The sequence below is a fragment of the Mauremys reevesii genome, linkage group 2, assembly GCF_016161935.1.
Source record: "Mauremys reevesii isolate NIE-2019 linkage group 2, ASM1616193v1, whole genome shotgun sequence".
Classification (NCBI taxonomy): domain Eukaryota; kingdom Metazoa; phylum Chordata; order Testudines; family Geoemydidae; genus Mauremys; species Mauremys reevesii.
This window is the reverse complement of record NC_052624.1, coordinates 28,226,512-28,251,835: the sequence shown is the minus strand read 5'-3', so window position 1 is coordinate 28,251,835 and position 25,324 is coordinate 28,226,512. Positions and strand designations below refer to the sequence as shown.

General features: G+C 39.7%; 1 protein-coding gene across 12 annotated transcripts in view; it reads right to left on the bottom strand.

Moving 5' to 3' along the window:
* PARD3 (par-3 family cell polarity regulator) overlaps positions 1-25,324 on the bottom strand; it is a 627,608-nt gene that overhangs the window by 132,154 nt on the left and 470,130 nt on the right. For 9 of the 12 annotated variants that reach the window (XM_039524331.1, XM_039524332.1, XM_039524326.1 and 6 more), the window contains one exon: positions 14,811-14,921. The exons of the other annotated variants lie outside the window; for them this stretch is intronic. In XM_039524331.1, coding sequence (XP_039380265.1) covers positions 14,811-14,921 — 111 coding nt within the window. The remainder of the gene's footprint in view (positions 1-14,810; positions 14,922-25,324) is intronic. 12 annotated transcript variants of the gene reach the window in all.

The window sequence follows — 25,324 nt, the reverse complement described above, 5'->3', positions numbered from 1 at the left end:
TGTGAAGGCACAACTGTCCTCCCATGAAAGCAGAAATGGGATTGGCTGCTGCTTCAGGTCTGCAACATGCCTCGCCAATTTAATTTGTTGCTCCTGCTGCTGCCAAGATACAACCACTGCCCAAGTGATAATCAGTATCCTACCCTCTTCCACCAAGGCTCAGTGAATTACAAAAATCTGACTGAACAGTCTCAATTCCAGGTCAGTGATGACTGAAGCAGTGCTTATTAAGGATAGAAGTAGCATTATGTAAGGGCAGAAGCTAAATGACAAGCTGCTCGATAATGCCAGTTAACTGGACCAGCTTCCCCCCTGCTTCTGCGTAATAGATTCAAAACAGGAAAAAACAATGGCTGTGACAGAAAGTCTGTCAACATGTGTGTGCCATTCAAATGGGATGCCAGCATTCAGGCCATTTTTTGCCAGAGTGTCCCTCCAATAAAGAGGTCACTAGGTGGGTTGGTCTGTAGCCGTTTCTTGTCAGGGATCCCCCTTTGCAGATGGAAAATGCCTTATGGGCTTGGCGTACCAGCAAGTAAGCCAGCTCATGCAGTCCATACCCCTCTCTACTGCTTTCAGGGTGATGGAAGCCTTTTTCCTAGTTTCAGCAATCTAGTCAGTGTACGAAATTACCCTCTTCTGTATCTTTCTTTGATCTTTATCTGAGTCTCATAACCACTCTTCTACTTATGATGGGTCCCACCCATCCATCCAAAGATCTCAGACCTGCTTCCAATGGTACCTTGAGGACACAGGTGAGAATTATTACCAGTTGTGATCAATGGCTGAAAACTAGAATCTCAGTTACACTCCCATACATCACTTTGACAATTTTGCACAGTCTGCAGAACTTGCAGAATTTTTTAGGATTTTATTCATTTTTAAGCCAACATTCATCTCTGCAGAATCTACGGAGGGAAGATTTTAATCAAAATCAGTTTATTATGGACAGCACTGATGGACAGACATACATTAGGATATTAAATACAAGCAAAAAGAAAAAAAGGTCAAGTAGGAAAACCCTGTAGAAGCGGGAGCATGGAGTGCTCATTCCTTTTCACCCTCCATTTGCTTCAAGCATCAAAGTAAAAGGATTAATGGTACAGAGCATTCCTTTTGCTGCTCACCTGCACAGCACAGAGTTCAGAGGCCAGCTTTAGCATCCCATGGCATGCTCTTCTTTGCGTTCACAGATATTCTGAAGCAAACACCAAGTAGTCATGACTGTATATGTGCAATTTCTCTTCAGTGTTAGCCCTCCGGTCTCCCAAAATACACGAAGCACCACTCTGACACAACTGAGCCAACATGTCCTCATCCTTATAATCTGGGAATGGAGTCAAAAGCCAAGAAGTGGAGTTGGCAGAGAATCCCAGCTGGTAACCCTGCTGAGGGGAAGGGATAGTAATGTTGCAGTCTGTCTCTTAGGAATTCTTTTATGTTCTGGCATCTTGAAATTTGCCACACCAAATGATATCTACCTCCCTGGAAGTGGCTCCTGTGATCCAGCACAAAGTAGCAAAACTTTCAATGCTTTGGCCTGATTGAAAGAGCAAAGAAGTGGAAAATGAGACCCATCAGTAATCCGAGCATGACTTGGGAAGCTCCAGCAGTGTTGTTCAACCCCTCCCCCGCTTACATCAGGCGCTCCATTTTTATCAATCAGTAGCACTTACTTTGTTGGACCATTTCTTCAACTGTGATCTTCCCCAAGACACACAGCTCTGCCAGGGAACAGCATTTGGTGTTTGTGGCCAGTCTCCAGAGAGCCATGACAACTCTGTCATGCAGAAGGACAGCAGCTCACATACTCACACATTTCTGTTGTTAGGCCATTCGCCAACCAGACACACAGAATGTCAGAAATGTGCTTGGTCATTCGCAGCTGTCTCATCTGGTAACTGATGGTTCAGGCATTTAGACCATCATCCTGCCAACAGGCTGAGCTCAGCCTAGCCCACAGTGTCTTCCTCAATCTTCAGTTTGGTAACGTAAGTGGACAACAAATTTTGCATGCACCTTTGCCTCCTCTTCAGACACCTACTCAGAGCATCCTGGGTGCTGTTATCTCTTCTATGCTGCTATGCTTCCACGGCATTGGGTGACAAGCAGCATAATCCTGAAGCTGGAAGATGAAGCAATCTGCAGTGACAAAAAAGTCTCCATGATGGAAAAAGCCAGCATGACCTGTGAGGCGGGGGATTACAGGTTTTACATAAGAAATCCCATAAATCCTAAGGAAAAGAAAACAAAAATAACCACAGTTTTGGTGTGTGCAACTGTTGCTGGGGCTCCAGGGGATAGCAACATTTCCCAGAATGCTTCCCTAAGTTGCTTCCCTGGTTGGGCACTTTTAGCTGTGAACATGAAAACACAGTAGTGAGGGCAGAAAAGCTGCAGCACTGTCAACCTGAACCATGTCACTTGCAACCTGTTAAAATGATTGCGCCCTTAACCTATTACAAAACAAAGATTCCAGCTGCACTGTGGATGGAGCCTTTGCTGCATGTTGTGAATATGCTATCAGGTATCCTTTTGATTATTCAGATAATTGCTACTGTCCTTAAGAATTAGAGTAAACACACTGTTTAAGTGCTGCTAGCTACAAAGTGTTAGACTCCTGTAGTGCAGCCTAAAGGATTTCATGGGTTTTCAGTGCTGTTCAGTTCAACAGCAATAAACACAGTTTAGTTTAACAAGTTAATAGACATATTGGAATGACTCTTCTTGTTTTTTTAAATGGGCATTTCGTATTAAAATGTACGTGTATGGCTATGTTGGATTGAAAAATAAAAGCAAATCCATTGTCCCTGCAATAATTCATCAGATTCGGGGGAGAAACATTTTCCCCTAAAATTCCTTGCAGATTTCTATTTCTCTTTAGAATGCATTCTTGATTTGAACCCAAGTTTCCAACAGAGATGAGTGAGTGCACAAAGTCATTGTACTGCCTAGACTATAGATACAGTAGACCTTTAATATACGATCTAGTACTCTGTGCACTATGAAAGGTACTTGTAGAAAATAAAAGGTGTTCTATTAAAAAACTGACTGTTTTTAGCAATTGTGAGTGAGCCCAAAGAATTAGCCAAAGCTCGGTCTTCTTATGCTCCACTTCTGTGTTCTCTTTTGCAAAAACTATGATCCCACTGAATTACTTTTACACTGCACCCATTTTATAACATTATGCCCATGAGCATTATGTAAAAATACAATCAACAATACTAAAATGCTCTTCACTAAACCTATGGTGAAAAGAACAAACATCACTCACATCTATACTCCTTCCGAAAGATCACCAAGGAGAAATTCATATTTTGATTTTTTCTTATACTCACTAATGAATTTTATGCAAAATGTTGTCCAGGATGTCAGAAAAGGTTTGCCATGGCTCACACTTCTATGGAAAACAATGGAACAATGAATATCTATTGTACATACGGATGTAGAAGGGATGATCACTGCTGAGAAGCATTAGGCAGCATTGGGATAAACCAAATCAAAAGCAGACTTTACAACTGAATGTGGTATGGTTCGATTTTAAAGATACATGTGAACACTTAGTAGGTTATGTAACAAAACCAAGCAAAAATTCTCTCTATATTACAGTATATAGAATTACTTTTTTTCTTTATGTAGGATGAAACGCTCTTATGAAAATATTTGGCTGGTGGGGGTGGGGGTTGGTGTTTTCCAATAAAAATATTATGGTCTCTCTGGGAAATTTGGAAGGACACCAGGAGAGTGTCCTGCTGTTCAACCCTTACTCCATCTGATACTTTAATAGTTCCAGATGGCCTTTACTGGAAGATAACGCTCCCTTTATTCTTTTATTATGACCTTTCAGGTCACAGATTATCTGTAGGATGCTGTTGCCATCCTTTCTTCTCAAAAGTAAGGTAGATGCTTAACATTAAATGTCAACTCTTATTAGTCCAAATTTCCAATGATGCAAAGAGAGTCAGTTATTCCAATCACCATCACCATTGGAGGGGGGGGATTTGTTTAGTTTTTGCTATGCTAATATTTTTCCTCTATTCTATAGAGAAGTAATATTTTGTTAGATGCACTTTTTCCACCAGATAGCTCTTGTTAACACATGTGGCCAACTAAAAACAGACCATATGGTATATGACCATCATTTATAATATGTAAGAAGCTGTTATAAAGAGAAACTATAAAGTTTTGGTGCATGCCTTTTGATTTTTTGTTTTTGTTTTTAGTTTTCAAAGGGTTTATTGTGCAAGTTTCATTGTTAGACAAAAATGAACATTCACAGAGGTTTTATCATTTGTCCTTTTCCATAATCATAAATAAAGCACATTGACCTTGCATAGGAAAAATATTAAATAATCTAATATACTAAATAAAGTAATAAGGTTAATTTCTTTCCTGCTGTCACTAAATTCATGTTAGCAGTCTCTCTTCAGCTTGACATCAATTAATGATTTTAATTCCAGACTCTTGTCACAGTGCTCACCACCCTTTTGTCTAATTAAAATGGATGATGCATGATGAAGGGAAAACACAAGACTTCTGTTCTTGTTGTAACATTTCTATTCATTAGTATACTTTTACAACAAAAGGCTTGCAGCTTTAATGGCATTAGACAAAGATGAAGAGAAGTTTATTATATGTAGGAGGTATAGGCTCTCATACCCTCAGGAAATATACAATACAGGAAACTGCCTTTATGGAATGACCAAATCCTCTGGGACAAAATACCAATGGGCTATTTTAATTACTAATATGCAGATGAAGTGTTGCATTCAAAATCCGGGAAACAAAAAGAGACACTAAAAATACAATCTTGTTTATGTTCAATATTTAAAAAAAATCTGAATTCATATAAAATATTTCCATAGGGATACTGAGTAATCTAACAAAAGAAATTTAAAAACTGCTCCAGAATGACTTTCTTAAAATATATGGCATAACACTCTTCCTGTATCTCTATAAGACAGAATTTCACTCGTTATTCTTCCATTACTTGTAGTTTTCTATCCAAGTAGATAAAGCAGTGGCAATGGTTGTCGCAGGAGGTTGTTCAATCTGCTGTAGTTAAGAGCTCTGTCAGCATTTCTAATCTAAATTTAGTTTTTGCATGTTTATAATATGGCATTAAAATTTACTCTGGGATGAAGTTCAACATAACATCATAAGTAGCCATTTATAACATCAATTTTCAGTTACTGTGAGGTAGCTCTGGTGCACTACAGTACATAGAATTTCTGAAAAGAACATTCCCTTTAGCTTAGTTATTCTCTGAATCCTTGTTTTTATGTAAGTATATTGAGTACTAACAATGTCTTCATTTTGGGAAAGTTGGGCAAGTCCCCCATAAACTTACAAAGTGAGACTGGGATTTCATAGATTCAAAGATGTAAAGGGTCTAGTTCAACCTCCTGCATAGCACAGGATTTGTTACCACATCACTTACAGCAGCAATACAGAAAATCTTATGAGCTGGCAGAGGATACTCCCCCTACCCAAATATCTACCCTCCATTTTCTTTGGCTGTGATATTAAAAACATGCACTATCCTCTATTTAGTCAAGACACACAAAAAAACAATGTTGGGAGCTCCCCCTTCTGGCTCTACAGCAGCAGTTGACAGACACTATTCCCAGAGCAGTACTGATGCCATTGGTGGTGACATTTGTACAGAGAAGTATACAAACAGAAGAATTATGTAAATTTAATCTCCTTTACAAACGAAAGGACGAAAATGTCAATGCTTCCAAAAACAAAAAAAGATAAAATTATACTATACTTATATATAGAGCGAGAGTGAGCACACATCACTCCTAATCCACACAAGTACAAAAATAATTACAGTAAAATTGAATAACATCTTTAGAACACAGAAGAAGACAAGACCCAGCCAGCCTGGTCCCCAACCTCAGTCAAGCACTTATTCCCACTACTCTCTCATCTGCCAAAGACTCTCCCCTAACATCTCATAATAAGTATCTTTTACAGCCCTTTCTCCCTCTCCGAGTGAGTTTCTGATCACTCCCACCACAAACACTTCATATACTTCTCTTCCAAGTTCAGAACATTCTTCCTCTTCCCAATGCCTGCCCCCATCCCAGACAAATGCTCAGAATGCATCTTCTTCCCAAACAGTAGTGTTCAAAGAGTTATAGAGTTATAATTGTTTTTGCAATTATATAACTTTACAACTTCTGTTTTAAAATTGAATTTGGCAAGTGAATTATGTGTAAAGATTGTCTAGACAGTTTGGGGTTTATGAATGGGGAAGGAATAAAATATTAAATTTTTCTAATGGTTAAAAATATAGTAACCTAGAGATATTTAGCAACTGAACTTAGTATCAAAGTGCAATAGCCAGAATGATAAAATGTTCCATTAGATCAATTATCTTTCAAGACGAGATAGATAATGGACCCAAGGCTGAATTAAGACACAGGCACTACAGGCCCATGCTTACAGGGCCATTCATATTCTGAATCATAAGATTACATCAGAATTTCAGCTTTTATTAAAAACAAGTATCTAGCTGTGATGAACATGGAAAATAACTCCGTATCATATAACTATTATAGATACCTCAGTCTATATTTCTCTCATGTCTGCTATATGGGTAAAAGGAGTTAATTTAGTTCTAAGGGTGGAGGGAGCTACTCCTCTGCAAGAAGGCAAGCTATGGGTGTATTTAACCAAACAATACAGACATCAAGAAGATGATGTTACCTACCTTGTACAGGAATGAGTTTTTCAAGAAATGTCCCCCTGTGGCTGCTCCACATCAGGATAAACGTGCATGACCATGTGCTCTTAATTGGAGGGTTTTTTTTCGGCTGTCTCTTTGGGTTCACACTTGTGCCCCAGGTCACCATTGTGCCCCAATAGGAGGGTACATAGGGAAGGGTGAACCTGTTGCCACTCCAGTTCCTTCTCAACCACAACAGTCCAAAGAGAGAGACTCCAAGGCAGAGCAGGAAAAGGGTGGGTAGTGGGACACACATAGGTACACGCCTCTCAAAGAACTCCAGTTACTGTACAAGATAAATAATCTCTCCTCCGTCGAGTAGTGTCCCTATGGGTGCTTCACCTAAGGAGACTCCTGAGCAGTATCCCCATCATGGAGAAGGTTGCTGAGGAGGAGGATTCAGTACAGATCATGGAACAGCTTCACTGCAAGCTGTGTCAGCTCTGAAAGCAGTCACAAGGGCACAGTGCTGGAAAAATGTGGGTACTGAGGACCAGGTGGCTGCTCTGCAGATGTATGGAATAGGTATGTTTTTTGGGCTAATGAGGTAGATTGATCCCTGGTGGAATGAGCAATGACTCTCGGAGGAGGGCCAACCCCTGAGGCTTTGTAACAGTTTAAGATGCAGCCAGTAACTGATTTGGATAGTGTTTGGGTGGAAATCAACTGTCTTTTCATACATTCTGCAATTGAGATTAAAAGTTTGGGTGAAATCCTGACGGGCCTGGTCACATCTATGTAAAAAGCTGGGAGCTCTTCTTATGTCCAGTGTATGAAAGCCCATTTCTTCTATGGAAGAGTGAGGCATGGGCTAGAACACCGGCACGTGAATCTCTTGGTTGATGTGAAATTCTGAGGAAATCATGGGAAAGAAGAGATAGTGAAAATGAAGCATCATCTTGCCACAGTGAAACGCTCTATATACTGGGTGCAGCCATCAAGGTTCCAAGCTCTCCTATCCTCCTAGCCAAAGTGATGGCTATGAAGAATGTCGTGTCAAGGGACAAATGAAGGAGGGAACAGTTCGTCATAGGTTCCATGATCATGGAGGTTTCCTCAGTGCTCCGAGGACTAAGCTGAGGTCCCAAGGTGGAAAGAGGTTGAACAGGCCTTTCATAAACTCTGTTGTGGTTGGATGCGTGAAAACTGAAAACCCCTCAATAGGGGCTGTGTGTGAAAGGCTGAGACAGTGGCTAGGTGAACTTTAATGGAACTCAATGATTATCCTGAGGTTTTTAATTTGAACAGGTAATCGAGAACATGTGTAAGGCAAGACTCAAGAGGAGGCTTAGATCGGCATAGATTCTGCAATTAAGTTTGCCTTGTTGAAAGTCTGCTATGAAGCAGAACTGTTAATACACCTGGGGAGCAGTCTTGTTCTATACCAGAGAGCTATCTAGTAGCCAGGCCTTGAGGTGAAGTGCCACAAGATTCGGGTGAGTGATGGATCTTGACTCTTGGGTGAGAAGATTCACTGACAGGGAAAGATGGAGAGGCGTAGCAGAGACATGTGAACTAGCTTTGTACACCTGTCTGAGTAATACTGTGCTATGATGATGGCTAGTAATCTTTCTTGTTTCAAATTGTTCAGGAACATAAGCAGTAGGGGAGTGGGAGGACAAGCATAAAGCAGTACACAAGGCTAAGGAATAACTAGGGCATCCCCCATTGAGTTGCAGCGATTTTCTCCCCTCAAGCAGAGTCGTTTACACTTCTTATTGGATGGAGTTGTGAAGAAATGTATTTGTGGATTGCTGCAGGTAAGACATCTCTTTTGGAAAACCTCGTTCACAGCTCCTATTCATGGTTGATGCTGAAATGTCTGCTGAGAGAATCCGCCACACTGTTCAGTAGTCCTGGTAGATATTGAAATCTGTACGCATTGTATATTTACGAGTTTTATGGCTTCTGCACATGAGTGGGATCTTTCTCTGCCTTGACATTTGATATAATACACTGCTGATCTGTTGTTCAGCATTATTCTGGTCGGGTGGCCCCTGATGTGGAGGAGGAAGTGCTAGCAAGTATGATGAACTGCTCTAAGCTCTAATATGTTGATATTGAGGATAGCCTCCAAAAGGTGTCCATCTTCTCTGAGCTATGAGGTTTTGGGAGTGTGTGCCCCAACCTAGCAGATAAGTGTCTATGGTGATGACTCACAGGGGAGAGGGGCTGCAGGAATGGAACTCCCATATTTAGTGGGTCTTTCTACCCAATTAGAAGACGAGGCCCCTGCAAGGTATGGGCAGAGAATGTACTTGTTGAGTGAATGGACAGGTCTCAGCCAGGCTTGAAGACACTGAGAGATTAGTCTTGCTAAATGTGCAGAATACCACATGGCCCAGAAGCTGTAGGCAAGCCTGTGCTGTGGTTTGCCATCTTTGTTGGGGGAGGGATAGCTCAGTGGTTTGAGCACTGGCCTGCTAAACCCAGGGTTGTGAGTTTAATCCTTGAGGGGGCCACTTAGGGATCTGGGGCAAAAATTGGTCCTGCTAGTGAAGGCAGGGGGCTGGACTCAATGACCTTTCAAGGTCCCTTCCAGTTCTAGGAGATTGGTATATCTATTATTATTATTATATATATCTTTGAAACAAGGTTGGACATTGTGGCAAATCTTTCGGCAAGTAGGGTCTAGCAGTGGTGATGAAGTGGCCTCAGTGAAGTTTATGCATTGAATGGGTGAAAGCATAGATTTCTTGTGTGTTGAGGTAAAGGCCTACCAAATGGAACAGAGATCAGGTTTTGTGGTTGCTGTCTATACCTCTAGAAGCAAGTGACCCTGTAGAAATGGTCACCATAGGAGGCCCAAGGGTTCCAGTATGCCCACTGAGGTGGAGCATAAGAGTACGGGTGAGGCCCCATGGATGTCCCTGCCAGGGTCTCTGACGTGTTTCCTGCTAGGAGTTTCCTCCTGACAGTGAACCTCAAGAGAGTGAGGCTTGAAGGCAGAGAAGCCACATATAGATATCTCCAAGTCCTATGTGGGGTCTATCAGAGGAGTGCAAGTGGTGCAGTGGAGACTGTAATGGTACTGGAGGACAAGCCACAATTGACAATGGCATGGATGGAGGGTAAGTAGACTCCAAGAAATGAGTCGGTACCAGTGGGGAATCCTTCTAGTATCTGTCAACAATGATGATTCAAGCTCTTCCATGAGCTGAAGATCTTCATAAGAGAGCAGCTTAGATTGTACTGGAGACTCTGATATGGACCCTCAGGAGTCAATATATATCACAGTACTGGGGATTGTACTGAGGTTGGGTCAGTATATGACAGCAGCCTTTGCTGGGTTCTAGAGCTTCTGTCTGCTGGAGTGAATTTTCCCTTCTCTTGTCCCGTTCTCAGGAGTAGGGTCTTTTCTTCTTTGGTGGTACCCTAGGGCCCCTGGAGTGTTTGCTACCAAAGAACTGGAGGCAGGTGGATGCTCCAATGTACAGGGGTGACTCAGACCCTGAACGTCTCAGAAAATAGGAGTTTAAGTCTGATCTCTCTGAATTTCTTGTACTATTAGTTCCTGAATTTGAGTAGATCTTGCATATGGAGGGAATGTGGTTTTTCCCAAGGCAACTGAAGCAGCTTGAATGCCCGTTGCTGCAGGGAAAAGACTTGTAGCAGGTGTGACAGGGTTTGAAGCCTGGGGTCTTGGGCATAACCTATACTCAGCCATACTCAAGGCTGCAGCTTGAGGCCCAGAACAGGAAAAGGAAAAAACAGGAAGGAGAATCCTCCCCATTTCCAAAAGGCACAAACTACTATATAAGGGAAAAATAAAAAAAGAAAAGAAATACCTGTAAAATTAAGGGGAAAAAAAGCAAGAGGTGTAACAAGTCACATGGCTTAGCTAATGGACGCTGCAATGCACTGTCTCAAGCTGAAAACAGTTAAGAAGGAAGTAGAGAGGTACACACACCCCCATATGCCCTTGGATTGTGGCATGAGGATGTGTAGGGTGCAGATGCAGACCCGCACACACATATCCTGATGTGGAGCACCCAGAGGGACACTACTTGAAGAACTGTCTAAATCCAAGCAGTCCACAACCTAGCCAAAGACTTTGGACTTGCTGGAGAATAGAAAATCCCTGGGGAAGGACAGGAAAAAGCAAAGGTGTTAGAATAAGCATTAAAAGGAAGTCTCCCTCCAGCAAGGGGAACAGACCAGAACCAGATAGCAGAAGAGGAGGGTGCAGAAGAAGTCTGGACTCTCTGGAAGACACTAAGACCCAAAAGACACTCAGGAGTGAAGTTATTTTTCCATAGATTTGTGTATCTCAAGTACTTCATCTATGAGCTAACGTGTGTGTAAAATTTAGAAGTGCCTTTGGAAAGCCTATGTGCTACTTGCTGTAATTGTCATGAAGGCCACAAAAGCATGACACAGTAATCCACAGTACACATGTGAGTGCAACTCTGGGGAGGGAGTAGGAAGGCTCTGAAGAGACTTGTCGGAGCAGTTGGGGTATAGGATCCAACTTTCCCATGAGGCACCAGACTTGGAGTCTGTCCACGAGGAATGGGACTGAAAGGCCAGATATAGAGACTTTATCTTACCCTTCAAAGCTTGTGGGAGCCAAAGGTTTGGGTACAACAGTCAGATGAGCATCCACAAAGGGAAGCGCAGCCGGGGCAGTAACGCTAGCGCTTTTAGTTGCCCAGAAAAGTTTGAAAACGTGACCTGAGTGTAACCAATACAGCAGTGTCTGCCTGAGTCTGCAGACAACCTGAAACCCCTGAGGTGTCAACCCCATATGTCTCTAAGGGATGTTAAATGCAAGATCAACTACTCTGAAGGAGCAACAAAGAATCCTGTGGCACCTTATAGACTAACAGACGTTTTGCAGCATGAGCTTTCGTGGGTGAATACACATTTCTTCGGATGCAAGTCACCCAAGAAAGCTCATGCTGCAAAACGTCTGTTAGTCTATAAGGTGCCACAGGATTCTTTGTTGCTTTTACAGATCCAGACTAACACGGCTACCCCTCTGATACTCTGAAGGGACGGCACCAAAACCCCCCACCAGGGGATTCTATGCAGGGCAGGAGCAGAAGCAGCTAGCAGATGCATCTCACCAATCCAAGCAGATACACTTGGAGGCCACCCTTCCTCTTGAGGAAGGAGAGGAAAGCTCCTGATACTCCTTAGGAAAAAGGGGGCCCATGCTACTGCCCCTGCCTCCCTGGAGGAGAGGGGACCCACTGACACCACCACTCCAAGTATTGCACATGGAGGGGCAAGATTAGAGCATGGATGTCAGGCACAAAGGATCCTCCATGATGTGGTGTGCCAAGATAACTCACTAGCCTCCCTTCTTGGAGTAAACCAGTGCCCCTAGAAAGGAGATACACAGTACTGTGTTGTCAGGTGAAACATCAACCTGAGATCTTGACAATTTACCATTAATAAGTATCCTCTGACAATTTTTATAAGAATGGTGGGTGCAGTTCTAATGGAGGTATTTGCTAAACACATCTGGTCTATGCCCCTGTATTTTCAACTGGACAATTTACATCCTGTGCTAAACTGCTTTGTTACTGCTGCTGGAACACATGCACCAGAGCTGGCTAAAATGACACTCCCTTTTAAAAGGAATTATTGTTAGTATTAGTATTGTATTCATAAAAGTTTTTATCCATTTCAATCAGTGATAAATTGAAGTACATTAATTTGCTTATTTGTCTTCTAATCAATATGAACAAAATACTTTAAAGAGTTTAAGCAAAATACTATTGTAAGCACATTACTATTAAAATTGCAAAGTCAGAGTATAATAATTTTATAAAATTGTGGGCATGATTGATTTTTTAATGGACCATTCACTTGTTCTCTGACCCCTAAGGATTTTTTGTTCCAAGCCTCTTACACATAGTAAATTCATTAAATTCAGCCTAGTTCCCAAAAGTATTGCATCATTAAAGGTATAGAGCTTCAAACACCAAACAAAACAGAGTAAGTGAACTGTGCCACTAAAATATAATAAAAGTGAAAAAAGGAGCCATTATGAACCAGCATCATTTTACTGTCTCCCCCAGTAATTATTTCAAGACTTTTGGTTAATTTGCATGGGCAGTAATTTATTATGTATCTAATATAGTTACATTAGAAAATAGAAAGGAAGAACTGCAATCTGACTGTGACAATTCAAAAACACCATGGACTGAGTCACAATCTGGTACTTTTGGAAACTTAAGGAAGCACCCAGCACATTTTTGTTGCTATGTTATTATGATTTATTAGTAGTACAGGTCCCCACAACAAAAAAATTACATAATAATCGTACACATGACACAACAAGAATGAAACCAACAATTGGGGTGGGGATCTGAGAAGAGAGGAAAGATCTGGGTCACAATAATAAGATCATGCTGTTACCAAGTTCTGGCATGTGCACATATTGATGATTCGAGTGGATATATAAATTCTTTTGTGACACAGCAGGAGTGAGGTATTAAGGAGAGATTTCAAGGAGGTGAGAGTAGTTTGGTGAATGGGGATTGGGAAGTTGTTCCATACATAGGTGGCTATACAATTACATGGTAGTACTCAGAGCGACTATTACAATCTGTCTTATAACATGCACATTCTATACTCTCACCGATATTATTGAGAGAGTGCGCATAACAGAAAATTTCCCTACCATGAAAAATAATTTTGTGCATCATGCAGATTCTAACATTCAGCTTTGATGATGATATAAACACACACACACACACTTTGTTACATATTTCCTCCAGCTTCAAAACTTTCCTTTACAGTTTTATTTGAGAGAGCAATTACTTCAAAAGAATGTCTCAACAAAACAGGAAGACATTTAGTGCTCCTATTTTTGGTTTTATCAATAAAAGGAAAATTAAGCCATAAGTAAAGATCAAAAGCCATGGTTCGGCCTCTATGCTAGCAGAGGGAAACGCAGAGATTTACAATTAAACTCTGTTAACAGATTAATCCCACATATCTTTTGGGGAGCCAAACATCAAATATACAGTTCACAGATTCATATATATTAAGGACAGAAGGGATCATCATGATCAACTAGTTTAACCTCCTGCATTTCACAAGTCATAAAATTTCACCCAGTGATTTCTGCATCAAGCCTACAACTTCTGGTTGAGCTAGGGCATATCTTTTAGAAAAACATACAGTCTTCCACTCCATCCCTAAGTAAGTTGTTCCAATGGTTAATAACTCTCACTGTTACAAATGTGCACCTTATTTCTAGTCTGAGTTTGTCTAATTTAAGCTTAGCTTGTTATGCCTTTGTTTCCTAGGTCACCTACTCTCAGAAATCTCCCCATGTAGGTGCTTTCAGACTGTGAACAAATCACTTCCTAATCTTCTCTTGGATTTAGCCCTAAATGAAATAATAAGAGATAACAGAGCCTGGGCCCAGAATCCCTGGAGTCTGTAAGACACAGGGTGAAATTCAGATTGGAAATATTAGCTTGTTTAAAATAATGAGGAGCATCTGACACAAACAATATACAGGCTTCAAAAGTTAAGGGAAGGAGAACAAGGCAAAAATAGAGGTACCCACCACTTGGTTTTACAATTAACAGTTTAATGTACACATTATTCCATAACAACATAAACAGAACTGCAGTGACAAATTTATTTGCAATGATCAAGTTTTAAATTCTATTTCAGAACAGCATAAAAACAACTAGTTATAAACTAGGTATGGAAGACTTTAAGGGAAAGATACAAAATGTATTTCAATTTTATATAAATATTTGTTTTCTCAGAAGTCTGTAAAATCGATTATAGAACCAGTCTTGAGAAAAATCAGTTTTTCACGTGCCCCAATTAAGAAATAATTATACAGCTGCTACTGGTCGCATAAAAGATACTGAACGCAGTCAAAAGAAACTGTCACTGTTTATGTCCTAAACAAATCCAGTTTCTCTCTGTTTCTTTCTGTTATATTAACTATATAAACACACCAGCATTTGGCTAATTTTATCAATGAAAACCAAACTTCAGATGCATGTAAATTCTTGAGTTTAGAAACACCACAAAAAACCCCCCCAAAAACAAAAAAACTCTCTCTACTAATGTTTAAGCAAATACTGAAGTCTACCTCTCCTGTTCTTGCTTCATTCGTATTCTCTCCTCTTCTGAAGTAAGGGCTTCCTGAACTTTAATTTTACCAGTTTTCTCAATCTTGTCATCTTTGCGATGTTTGCCAAACCTGTTAATAACAAAACATTCTAACTTGTCAAATGAACACAAATGTATTTCTCTTTCCTTAGGACAATGTTGTGCTTATTATAGGAGCAGCTGCTTGAAAACCAGGAGGGCAGACTGCCAAGATTTCTGAACCTCCATTTTTAAAACTTCTTTGTTTTCTTGAGAATTTATAAAGGTGAGGTTTTTTTGTTTGTTTTTTATTATAGCATTGTATGCTTTTTTCTGACAACATTTCCGGATCACTATTTTAAAATCCACTATTTTTAAAATTATTCAACACTGTAACTTCCAGAGAATGTAAATCAGAGTTTACATTAGTATAGGCCCTTCTTTTATGAACTGCAGGAGACAATCCAGAATCATCTGTATAATAATTGCTCGATAAGCCATATCAGCTCACTTCACCCTATAGCAGCAGTTGCATTGGCTATAGTGGATAGAATTCAAATTGGCAGTTTTAACCTTTAAAACCCCAAATGGTTTGAGACCTGATTACCTGTAGGATTGTCTCCCTCCTTGTGACATGCTGTCGTGATTAAGATCAGTGGAGGTGCTTGAGCTGGACCCTCCTCCTCTACATACAGGGAGAGCACTCTGCCAGCAACTTCTTCATGAGGGTCCCTCACCTCTGGAACGCCTTTCCCCCACTTGGTTAGCCAGACCTCAGAACTGTTAAACTTCCAGGCATGCTGCACATCCCACTGTTTTCTCCCAAGTATTTGGGGGGGGAGGGGGGGAATGTCTGAGGTTGGAAGTTTATTTATTGTTAGGAGCAATGAGAGAGAGAGAGAGTGTGTGTGTGTGTGTGTTAATTTTTGCCCAACATAGATGGAATTACATATTTTATACACTTACATAAATAAATAAATAAATAAATAAATATTCCTCATGTTTTAGGGAGTAAGAAGACGACAACTTTTTGGCATATTTAAAGCACAAGGGATAACATCTACATATCTATTAAGCCCATTGTGTTTATCACTTCAAAAACATTAAAAGTATTTTTTCCATCAAATGCTCTGCTGAAACTGATGAAAGTAGACAGCCACTTATGGCACTATTCACTCAGAAGTTTACATCAAAAGTAAAATGAAAGCACTAACAATGTGCAAAGTGGAGCCAGGTCAATCAAATAGCCATCAGGCAAAATGTTTACAAACAGAAGAATACAAACTTCTCTTAAACACTTAAAAAAAATTAATATTCATGGGTGAGAGGAAAACTTTGAAACTAGCAGGAATTTATAACATTCCCCACCCTTTCTAAAACAAAGCCACTGTGTGGGTCGAATTCATACCATACAGTGACCCTACAGAAAGATTAATCTCAGGCCACACCATCTAAAATTATACAAGGCAGCCAAGTTTATGGATCTTAGGGGTACCTATAAAAAATGAAGAAAATGGGAACTACGCAGGTTTTGGAGTACATGGATGTTCTCTGTTTTTCCCAGGATGCTCATTTCTAAAGTAATCCAGGCCAATGAGGCATGAGGCTAAATTGATCATTAATAATTATTTGGAAAGACAGAGGACATCACAGAGCTGGAGAACATGAAACTCTCAAAGGAGGTATAATATTCTCATAGCAATTAAAATCTCTGGTTATACATTGGGACAGTTGCTTTATGTATCACATTTATAATTAAAATTCAATCAGTGATTAGCAGTACCTGGATAAGATAGGAAGAATAGTAAAGGGTAAATATGGTGGCACTAGGAGCTTTTTAATGACATGAAAATCAAAAAAGTCCTACAAAAAATGGAAAAATTGACAAATTGCTAAGGATGAACACACAAGAATAGCACAAAGCATGTAGGGACAAAATCAGAAAGGCTAAGGCACAAAATGAGTTACACTTAGCAAGGGATATAAAAACCAGAACGAAGAGGTTCTATGAATACAACAGGAACAAGATACAAAGCGTTGGTTCACCATTCAGTGGGGAAGAGTTAATAATGGATGGCATCAAGAAGTATTTAATGCTTATTTTACTTAAGTTTTTACTAAAATTGTTAATTATGACCAAATGCTTAACACAATTAATATTAACAAGGGGGAAGGAACACAAGCCAGAACAGGGAAAGAACAAATTAAAGAATGTTTAGATAAGTTAGATGTAATCAAGTTGGCGTGGCCTGATGAAATTCACCCGAGGGTACTTGAGGAACTAGCTGAAGCATTAGTGATTATCTTTTTTAAGAACTCTGGTGGACAGGAGAAGGAAAAACATAGAACTTATCTTTAAAAAGGGTAACAAAGAAGAGCTCGGGGGATTATAGATCAGACAACCTATCTTTGATATCTGGAAAGATACAAATTGATTTTTTTAACAATTTGTTCCAGTAAGCACCTGAAGGAAAATAGGGTGATAAATTATAACCCACATAAATGTGTGATGCCACACCAATCTAATTTCCTTCCTTGACATGGTACTGGCTTACTGAGGTCTAGATGAAATTACTTGGCAGGGGGAGGGGGGCAGACTGGTTAAAATCTGTACTCAAAGAGTAGTTATCAATGGTTCACTGTCAAACTGGAAGGACATATATAGTGGGATCTCTCTGGGTCCAGTACCATTAATAATTTCATTTATGAATTGGCTAGTGGAGTGGAGAATATGCTTATAAAATGTGCAGATGACACCAAGCTGGGAGGGGTTGCTAGCACTTTGGAGGACAGAATTCAAATTCAAAATGACCTTGACAAATTGGAGAACCAGTCTGAAACCAACTAGATGAAATTCAGTAAAGACAAGTGCAAAGTATTAAACTTTGCATGGGAAAATCAAATGCACAACTGCAAAATGGGGAATAACTGGCTAGACAGTAGTTCTGCTGAAAAAGATCTCGGGGTTATAATGGATCACAAATTGAATATGAGCCAACAATCTGATGCAGATTGAAAAAGGCTAATATCATTCTGAGATGTATTAACAGGAGTGTCGTATGTAAGTCATGGCAGGTAGCTGTCCCACTTTATTTGGCACTGGTGAGGCCTCAGCTGGAGTACTGGGCCCAGTTTTGCATGCCGCACTGTAAGAAAGATGTGGACAAGCTGGAGAGAGTCCTGAGAAAAGCAACAAAAATGATAATAGGATTAGAAAACCTGACCTCTGAGGAAAGGTTAAAAACACCTGTGTCTAGTCTTGAGAAAAGACGACTGCGGGGGGACCTGATAACAGTCTTCAAATAGGTTAAGGCCTGTTCTAAAGAAGATGGTGATCAACTGTTCTCCATGTTCACTGGAGGAAGGGCAAGAAGTAATGGGCTTAATCTGCAATAAGGGAGATTTAGGTTAGATATTAGCAATAAATAAATAAATAACAGCAACTTTCTAACTATAAGTACAGTTAAGAACTATAATTGGCTTCCAGGCAAGGTTGTGGAATCCCCATCACTGGCAGCTTTTAAGTTAGAAAAAACCTATCAGGGATGGTCTAGATCCTGCCTCAGCACAGTGGACTGTACTATATGACCTCTCAAGGTTCTTTTCAACCTTTCATTTCTATGGTTCTATAATCTTCTAAAAAACTCCACCTGTATATCAAATAATAGTTGCTCCCCTCAAGAAGACAAGAAAAATTATATATCTTAGGTAAGATTTTAATCCAGGTTTTGGATCCTATATGCTGGATGAAAGGGCCCAAGCAGTGTAAAGGAGCACTAAAGCCCAGTATTTGGCTAGAGGATTTCCCCAGGGCCAGAACCGTGGAAGATAGCTGCAAGCCCTGGTATATGTGGTGTGCTTTGGGGGGATGGGGGTGGAGGGAGGGGAGAAAGAGGCTGGTGGTGAGACAAGCACCTCAGGGGTCGGGTTGCAGCACATACTGCTGTGGAGATTCCAGGCAGCACTATGCTCCATAGGCAATCAGGGCCAGGCTGTTGTAACTCTGACAGGACCCCAGTGCTGTCTGTGTTATGCCAGGAGCAGCCCAGCATTGGGAAGATACAAAGGTGACTTGAAGCCACCATGCCCCCTTTACCACTGCTCCTTTTGGAGGTACACCCTTAATGTACAATGAGAAATATAGACCACACAAAAATGTAATACTCCCTCTCCACCCTAGGTAATACTAAAATAATTCTAAATGTAACTTTTTTCTATTTACAAAAGTAGTTTAATATTCTTCTAAGGATGGATATAGCATGCATTATATTATTAAACAATATCCTCTTAATAATAACATAAGCAAGCAAGAACATATCTCACACATTAATCAGTTTATTTAGTGTTTCCTTAATCCAAGTTCTGCTTCTTAAAGTGTAGTTTTAAAAACTGGTTTAATGCTACTCTAATTGGAACATATACAAATATTTCAAGATTTTTTTTTGACAGATTGAAATAAGGGGTGTAAATTAAAAATATCCTATCTATCCAACAGTGTGAGAAGCTGATGATAGAGAGCAACTGAAATCTTGTTCACTCTAATTGCCAACATACTCCAGGGCTCTATTAATTTTTAGCTTCTTCATTTTCCTTTTGCAGCAAGGGTCAGAGAACATTTCTATATGCATGTGAACTCTCAAAGTCAGATTCACAGTTTTAAACCTCAACTCAGCCTATGACAACAATCATATAATATCAAGACAGTTAAAGATATAAAAGGATCAATTATTTTTCTTTTATGATGTTCTAGAACAGGGTGTTCTTTTCAGACAGGTCACCTTTCAAGTTACAGTATAGCAGAAGAAAGTGCTAACCTTAAAGCCATGGTGGCAGTTTGTTGCATTATTAACAAAGAAAAGAGGGTCTGAGAACAGAGTCCTGTACTTCTGAATCTTTACCTCAAACTAGGATAACCTGTGTGTAGCCATCCAAGCAGAGTAAAGTATATAGCAAAAATCCTTTTGTTGGTCACCCAGCTGTACTAAACTGGCGTCCGCTTGCTTGAGTGAATTTTTCATCAGCCGATTTGGGGACTGATCCAAAGCCCATTAAACTTGACAGAAAGACTCTCAGTGACTTCAGTGGACTTAGAATCAGGCCCTCAGAGTTGCTCAATAATATAAGGAAAGAGTGAAAAGAGGGGAGAAAAATTCCTTAGAAGGTAATGATAAATACACAGGAGAGTTCATTTCATATAAAAAAAAAACAACAGATCTGCTTTCAGATTGATGAAAAATGGTTATATGTGAGCAATGTGAATTCTGAAATGTTATCTATTGAGAATAGCATCAGTTAGAAAGAACATATCAATATCTCTGATACAACAAAAATAATCTCCATGTAATCTGCTAAATGGATTTTACTCTGATGCGTTACTGATGAGATCATTGCCATCTGCCAAATCGTCCACATATTTCATTAGAATAAAGAGCTATGGAAGAAATATGCATTAGTTGATTAATGAAAAAAACACAAAAATTGATTGAGACAGAAAAAGTTCAGTAGCATTATGTTCTTTAATAGACAAAGGACCGTCATTAAAAATTAACAAATGGTAAGTGTCTCAAGCTATTCTATCGATGCTTTCTGACGTAAAGTAAGGCATGCTCTTTTCCCAGTAGTAGTGACAAAATTTCTCTCTCTCCCTCACACACACACACTACTCAGAAAGGGTATTAGCAATAACCTATGTAATGTTTTGACCCTGTTGTGTCAGCAAAATTATAAGATTTATATTCGTAATAATTCTTCTAAATAACACAAACAGTACCTCTTTTTATAGATAAAATAAAAAGTATTTTTAATTAATGTCCAATGCGATACTTAAAACAAAAGGTTCCTGATTTATGGCAAACAGATGCTTAAAATAGTATCAGCTACTTAACTTAAAAATGATAGACTATTAACCCTGAAATATTAATGATCTTGAGAGTTTATAAGTTCTCCAGACTTTGGCAAAATTTTAAAATTAATATTTAATAAAATTCCCATTTAATGCAATGTGTGTATTATATATTACCAACATATATACAGAACATCTGGTGGGACTAAATGATCATGTTCCGCACAACCATCATTACTAACCATGAAGTCTCAGAAAACCGAGGCAGATCAGACTCTGCATGAACTGCCTCTGCAGCATCATTCTCCCCCAGGTGCCATGGAATCCCTGGTTGAACCGGGTGATATGGTTGAGATGCACATTCTCTCATCCCCCTTTCAAACCCACAAGGATTCCCTGCTTATGTTAAAAAAAAATGGCAGACACGTTCTTCCCTCTTATGAAGAACCCACCCAGGCTGGGTTTTTTGATGCAATGTCCACCAGGGGAGGCCCTGGCAACATGGGCCATTGAGATCTCTCATGCTGCAGAGGCATGTAAGGGGACCGACCCTGCATGCTCTGTAGTGGCATAGATCTTCCATGCAAATGGAGAATACCTCCAGAGGAAACCCTGGGATTCACAGTTTATTCCACAAGAAAAATCACTTGCAAAGTCTCCAAAGTCTCTACTGAAAAGGAATACCACCAACACAGACCACTATTACACAAGCTACCAACACAGATAACTAGTATGGTCTTTGCACCTATCAGTCATCACCCTTAGAAGGCCCTCCACGCCACAAAGAATGCGAGATGTATCATGACATTCACTAGGTCAAGGGTAGGCAACCTATGGCACGCGTGCTGAAGGCAGCACACGAGCTGATTTACAGTGGCATTCACACTGCCCGGGTCCTGGCCACTGGTCTGGGGGCTCTGCATTTTAATTTAATTTTAAATGAAGTTTCTTAAACATTTTAAAAACCTTATTTACTTTACATACAACAATAGTTTAGTTATATATTATAGACTTATAGAAAGAGACCTTCTAAAACGTTAAAATGTATTACTGTATTACGTGAAACCTTAAATTAGAGTGAATAAATGAAGACTCGGCACACCACTTCTGAAATGTTGCCGACCTCTGCACTAGGTGCTCCTATCCCTATATGTATCCAAGCCATCATATGCTCTCACAACCAAAATCTAGATCCACTATATTGGAGAGGAAAGACTGTCTTGTGAAATCAGGACGACTGGGCTCCGAGTCCCAGCTCTGTTACAGGCTTCCTCTGTGATTTTGGAAAATTACTTAATTTCTGTGTGACTCAGTTTGCCCATCCATAAAATGATTAGTAAATCAAGGCATCCCACAGGCTTAATTCAATAACTTCAATAAAGTGCTTCAATTACTTGGAATGGAAGACACTATATATGGTTAAATGACTATTATTCCACACCAAGCCACTTGCTCCTTACAGTCTGTATATTTGCATATCAGGTATGTAACACTTTAGTAAATCTCTGTTAAGAGAGTCCATCTTTCTGTAAACTGTTAAACATATGGTTAAACTTCTTGCATTGTTTCCTACAATTATGACCTTTTCTACTTGCCACTGTCATTAAAAGTTGTGACAAACAACTAAAAAGACACCCTGTGGCAAGTCAGAAATATGCAAGAAATTAACATCTAATCCACAATACTGCACTTTCGAACCAAATCATGTACTGGCTGGGAAGGGCACAGGAGGCAGGGGTAATTTTCTAAGTGACAATATACAGAAGATATCAGCCAGTCAGCAAACAGAGACCTAGAAATGTTATCCTTATTCAGCCTGCCCTTCCTGCCCAATTTACTTCATGGTGGTGAACTGTAATCTGTTAAACAATGAGTTGTAGCATCCCTGAATGAATCAAGAAGGAAAGTGACTGATTACGAAGAAAAAACTTCCATTTAGACACAACTATCTTGGTAATCAGCAATGATGAGAATAACCAAAGAAAAAATACATGACAGTTCAATGGAGATTTTGTAAAATGCAATGCATTTGGAAGTTTGCTTGAGAGTAGCAAAAGCGCTTAAGAGGCACACACCCATGAACATGAGGAACATTATTTGGTTGTATATAGCTTCAATGGTCCTAGAAAGATCACGTTTGATAAACTCAGTGCGTGCTGTTTGGCACAGAACAGAAATTTGTTTTTAAAAAATAACTCTTACGAGAGATCTGGCCAAATTAAAGCACGCTTTTAATCGGTCATGTGCTCTTAATGGACAACATATCCTTTCATTACTGTCATTTAATGCATTTACAAATGCTTTTTGTCCCTCTCTCTCATGGTCAGTATTCACCAGTCAAGACTGTAATGCTTTATCAGGTAACTCAGCACTTAGGAGTTCTGTAAAGACGTGAACAGTAGGATGTAAAAACAACTATTGGAAAATTTGAAATAGAAGATGGGGTGGGGAGGAGATCTACTGTGAGCCAATTTCCACTCACAAATTGAAAGGCAGTGTGATTCTCATTCTGAAGGAATCATTGATTAAATGTCTCAGTGCCACACTACTAGTGAATTTACCTGTTCTACAGACTGTATGAATTTTTTCTTCTGTGAATTTTCTGTTTGTGAAAAATATTACTCTAGAAGATTTCATGTCAATGCATTTCAACATTATTTTGTTCAAATTTCACTACACAGCTAAAAGGGATCTTATTACCCACATCACGGCCCCTAATGAAAGGCCTAGCAAGTCAAAAACACAGGCCAACATGGCCATTTTCTTTTGTTGGATTTGTTCAATTATACATATGATGATTTTAAAAATTCTGGATGAATTTGGGTGCTAATAAAACTACATTATGTGACTTTAAATCACCAGTGTCCACTTACAGTACTTGAAGAGTGTATTTACGCTGTAGATACTCTTTAGTGTGTCCTCTTGACTACTATACTTCTAATTTCTGCTCTGTTCATTTCAATGCATTATTGTTTCAAAATACAATGCTCCAAATTGCAAATTACATCTGGCTCAAGGGCTGATCATGAGAAATACTTGCACTGCTGCCTCTGCCTGAATAACTCTGATAATAATGAGAGATTGATTGAGCTCCAAGCAACCTACATGATGAGAAGGGTCAATCTGAATATTTCTATTAGCTTCTTTTGTTAAACCTAACACTCTGCCAGGTCAGAGGCAAATAATCATACCACATCTGGTTAGCATGATTTTATCTTTCCTAAAGAAGCAGTACAATTTAAAAAATTGGTACTGGTCCAAAGGCATACCCTATAAGAAATGGTAATGAGATATGCATCATAAAACCCCATCCATTCATATCGACACTTAAGAGAAGGCAAAAATGAGAGTTGGAAGGGCAATTTTATCTGATTTTTTTTAATATTAAAAACAAAGGAAGTAGATGTTAGTATTATGAATAGTCTTTATAAATTCACTTTATAACTGAAACGCTTGCATTTGAGTGTTATATACCCTCAGTATAAATGCTTGATACAAAAACCCAGTCAACATGTGCTTGGTTGGCATCTTAGTAACAAAGAGAAAGTTTTTCAGATACAGCGAATGCTTAACATAAACACAGTTAGCATCAGAATATAAATGGTATACATTGATTTGATGGAATATTAAGAGATGCATTTGTTAATTAGACCATGAGGACTCCTCAATAACATTCCTCCTACAAATAAGTCTTACAGCTATACACTCAAACTGAAGAAAATTGGAAAGTTTACATGGTTAATCAAACTACTGATAGTTCATGTGGAACCTTCCAAAGATTAAAACTTCCCTACAGATCTCATTATCTGAAAAAATTAAAAAGTCAGTCAGCATTTTTTTCTGTCAGTTACTGGAAAATCTTTGTTGTTACATGTTTCTCAGATAATATTCTCTGTAGGTCAAATTAAGCATACGTGTTATCACTTTGGACCTTCACTCTGATTCACAAATACACACTTAGTATGGGGTGAGGAAGGGAACAAATGCTTTCCAACAGAGGGTGACATAGACCATAGACAACTTGGCAGGAACCATGCTTAATTTTAATAAAGATCAGTAGCTGCCTTCATCTCCATCATGGAGGTGCACTCTCATGGAGACTGAAGGTCCCAGCATGCCATTCTGCATCTTGAGCTGCATGACCTGAATAGAGGTGGGTCACATTTTAGAATGCCCCAAGGCTACATTTTGGGCACCCCCAATTTGACCAGTAAAATTGAATGTGACTTGAACATGGCAGATACTTTTTAATCATAAAGACCACACTTAAAAATACATTTTTTTAAAAAAAATCACGGATTAATCCCAGTGGACAGGACATCTTTACAAGGTGTCCTAAGGCAGACGTTCTCAATCCTTTTCTTTCTGAAGCCCGCCCAACATGCTATAAAAACTCCACGGCCCACTTGTGCCACAGTAACTGGTCTTCTGCATATAAAAGCCTGGGCCGACGTTAGGGGGTAGCAAGCAGAGTAATTGCCTGGGGTCCCATGCCACAGGGGTCCCCACAGAGCTATGTTGTCCAAGCATCAGCTTCAGCCCTGGGTGGCAGGGCTCAGGGATCTGGGTTCAGCTTTCTGCCCTGGGCCCCAGCGAGTCTAATGCTGGCCTGCTTGGTGGCCCCCATGAAACCTGCTCGAGGCCCCCTATGGGGCCAAGGACCCCTGGTTTAC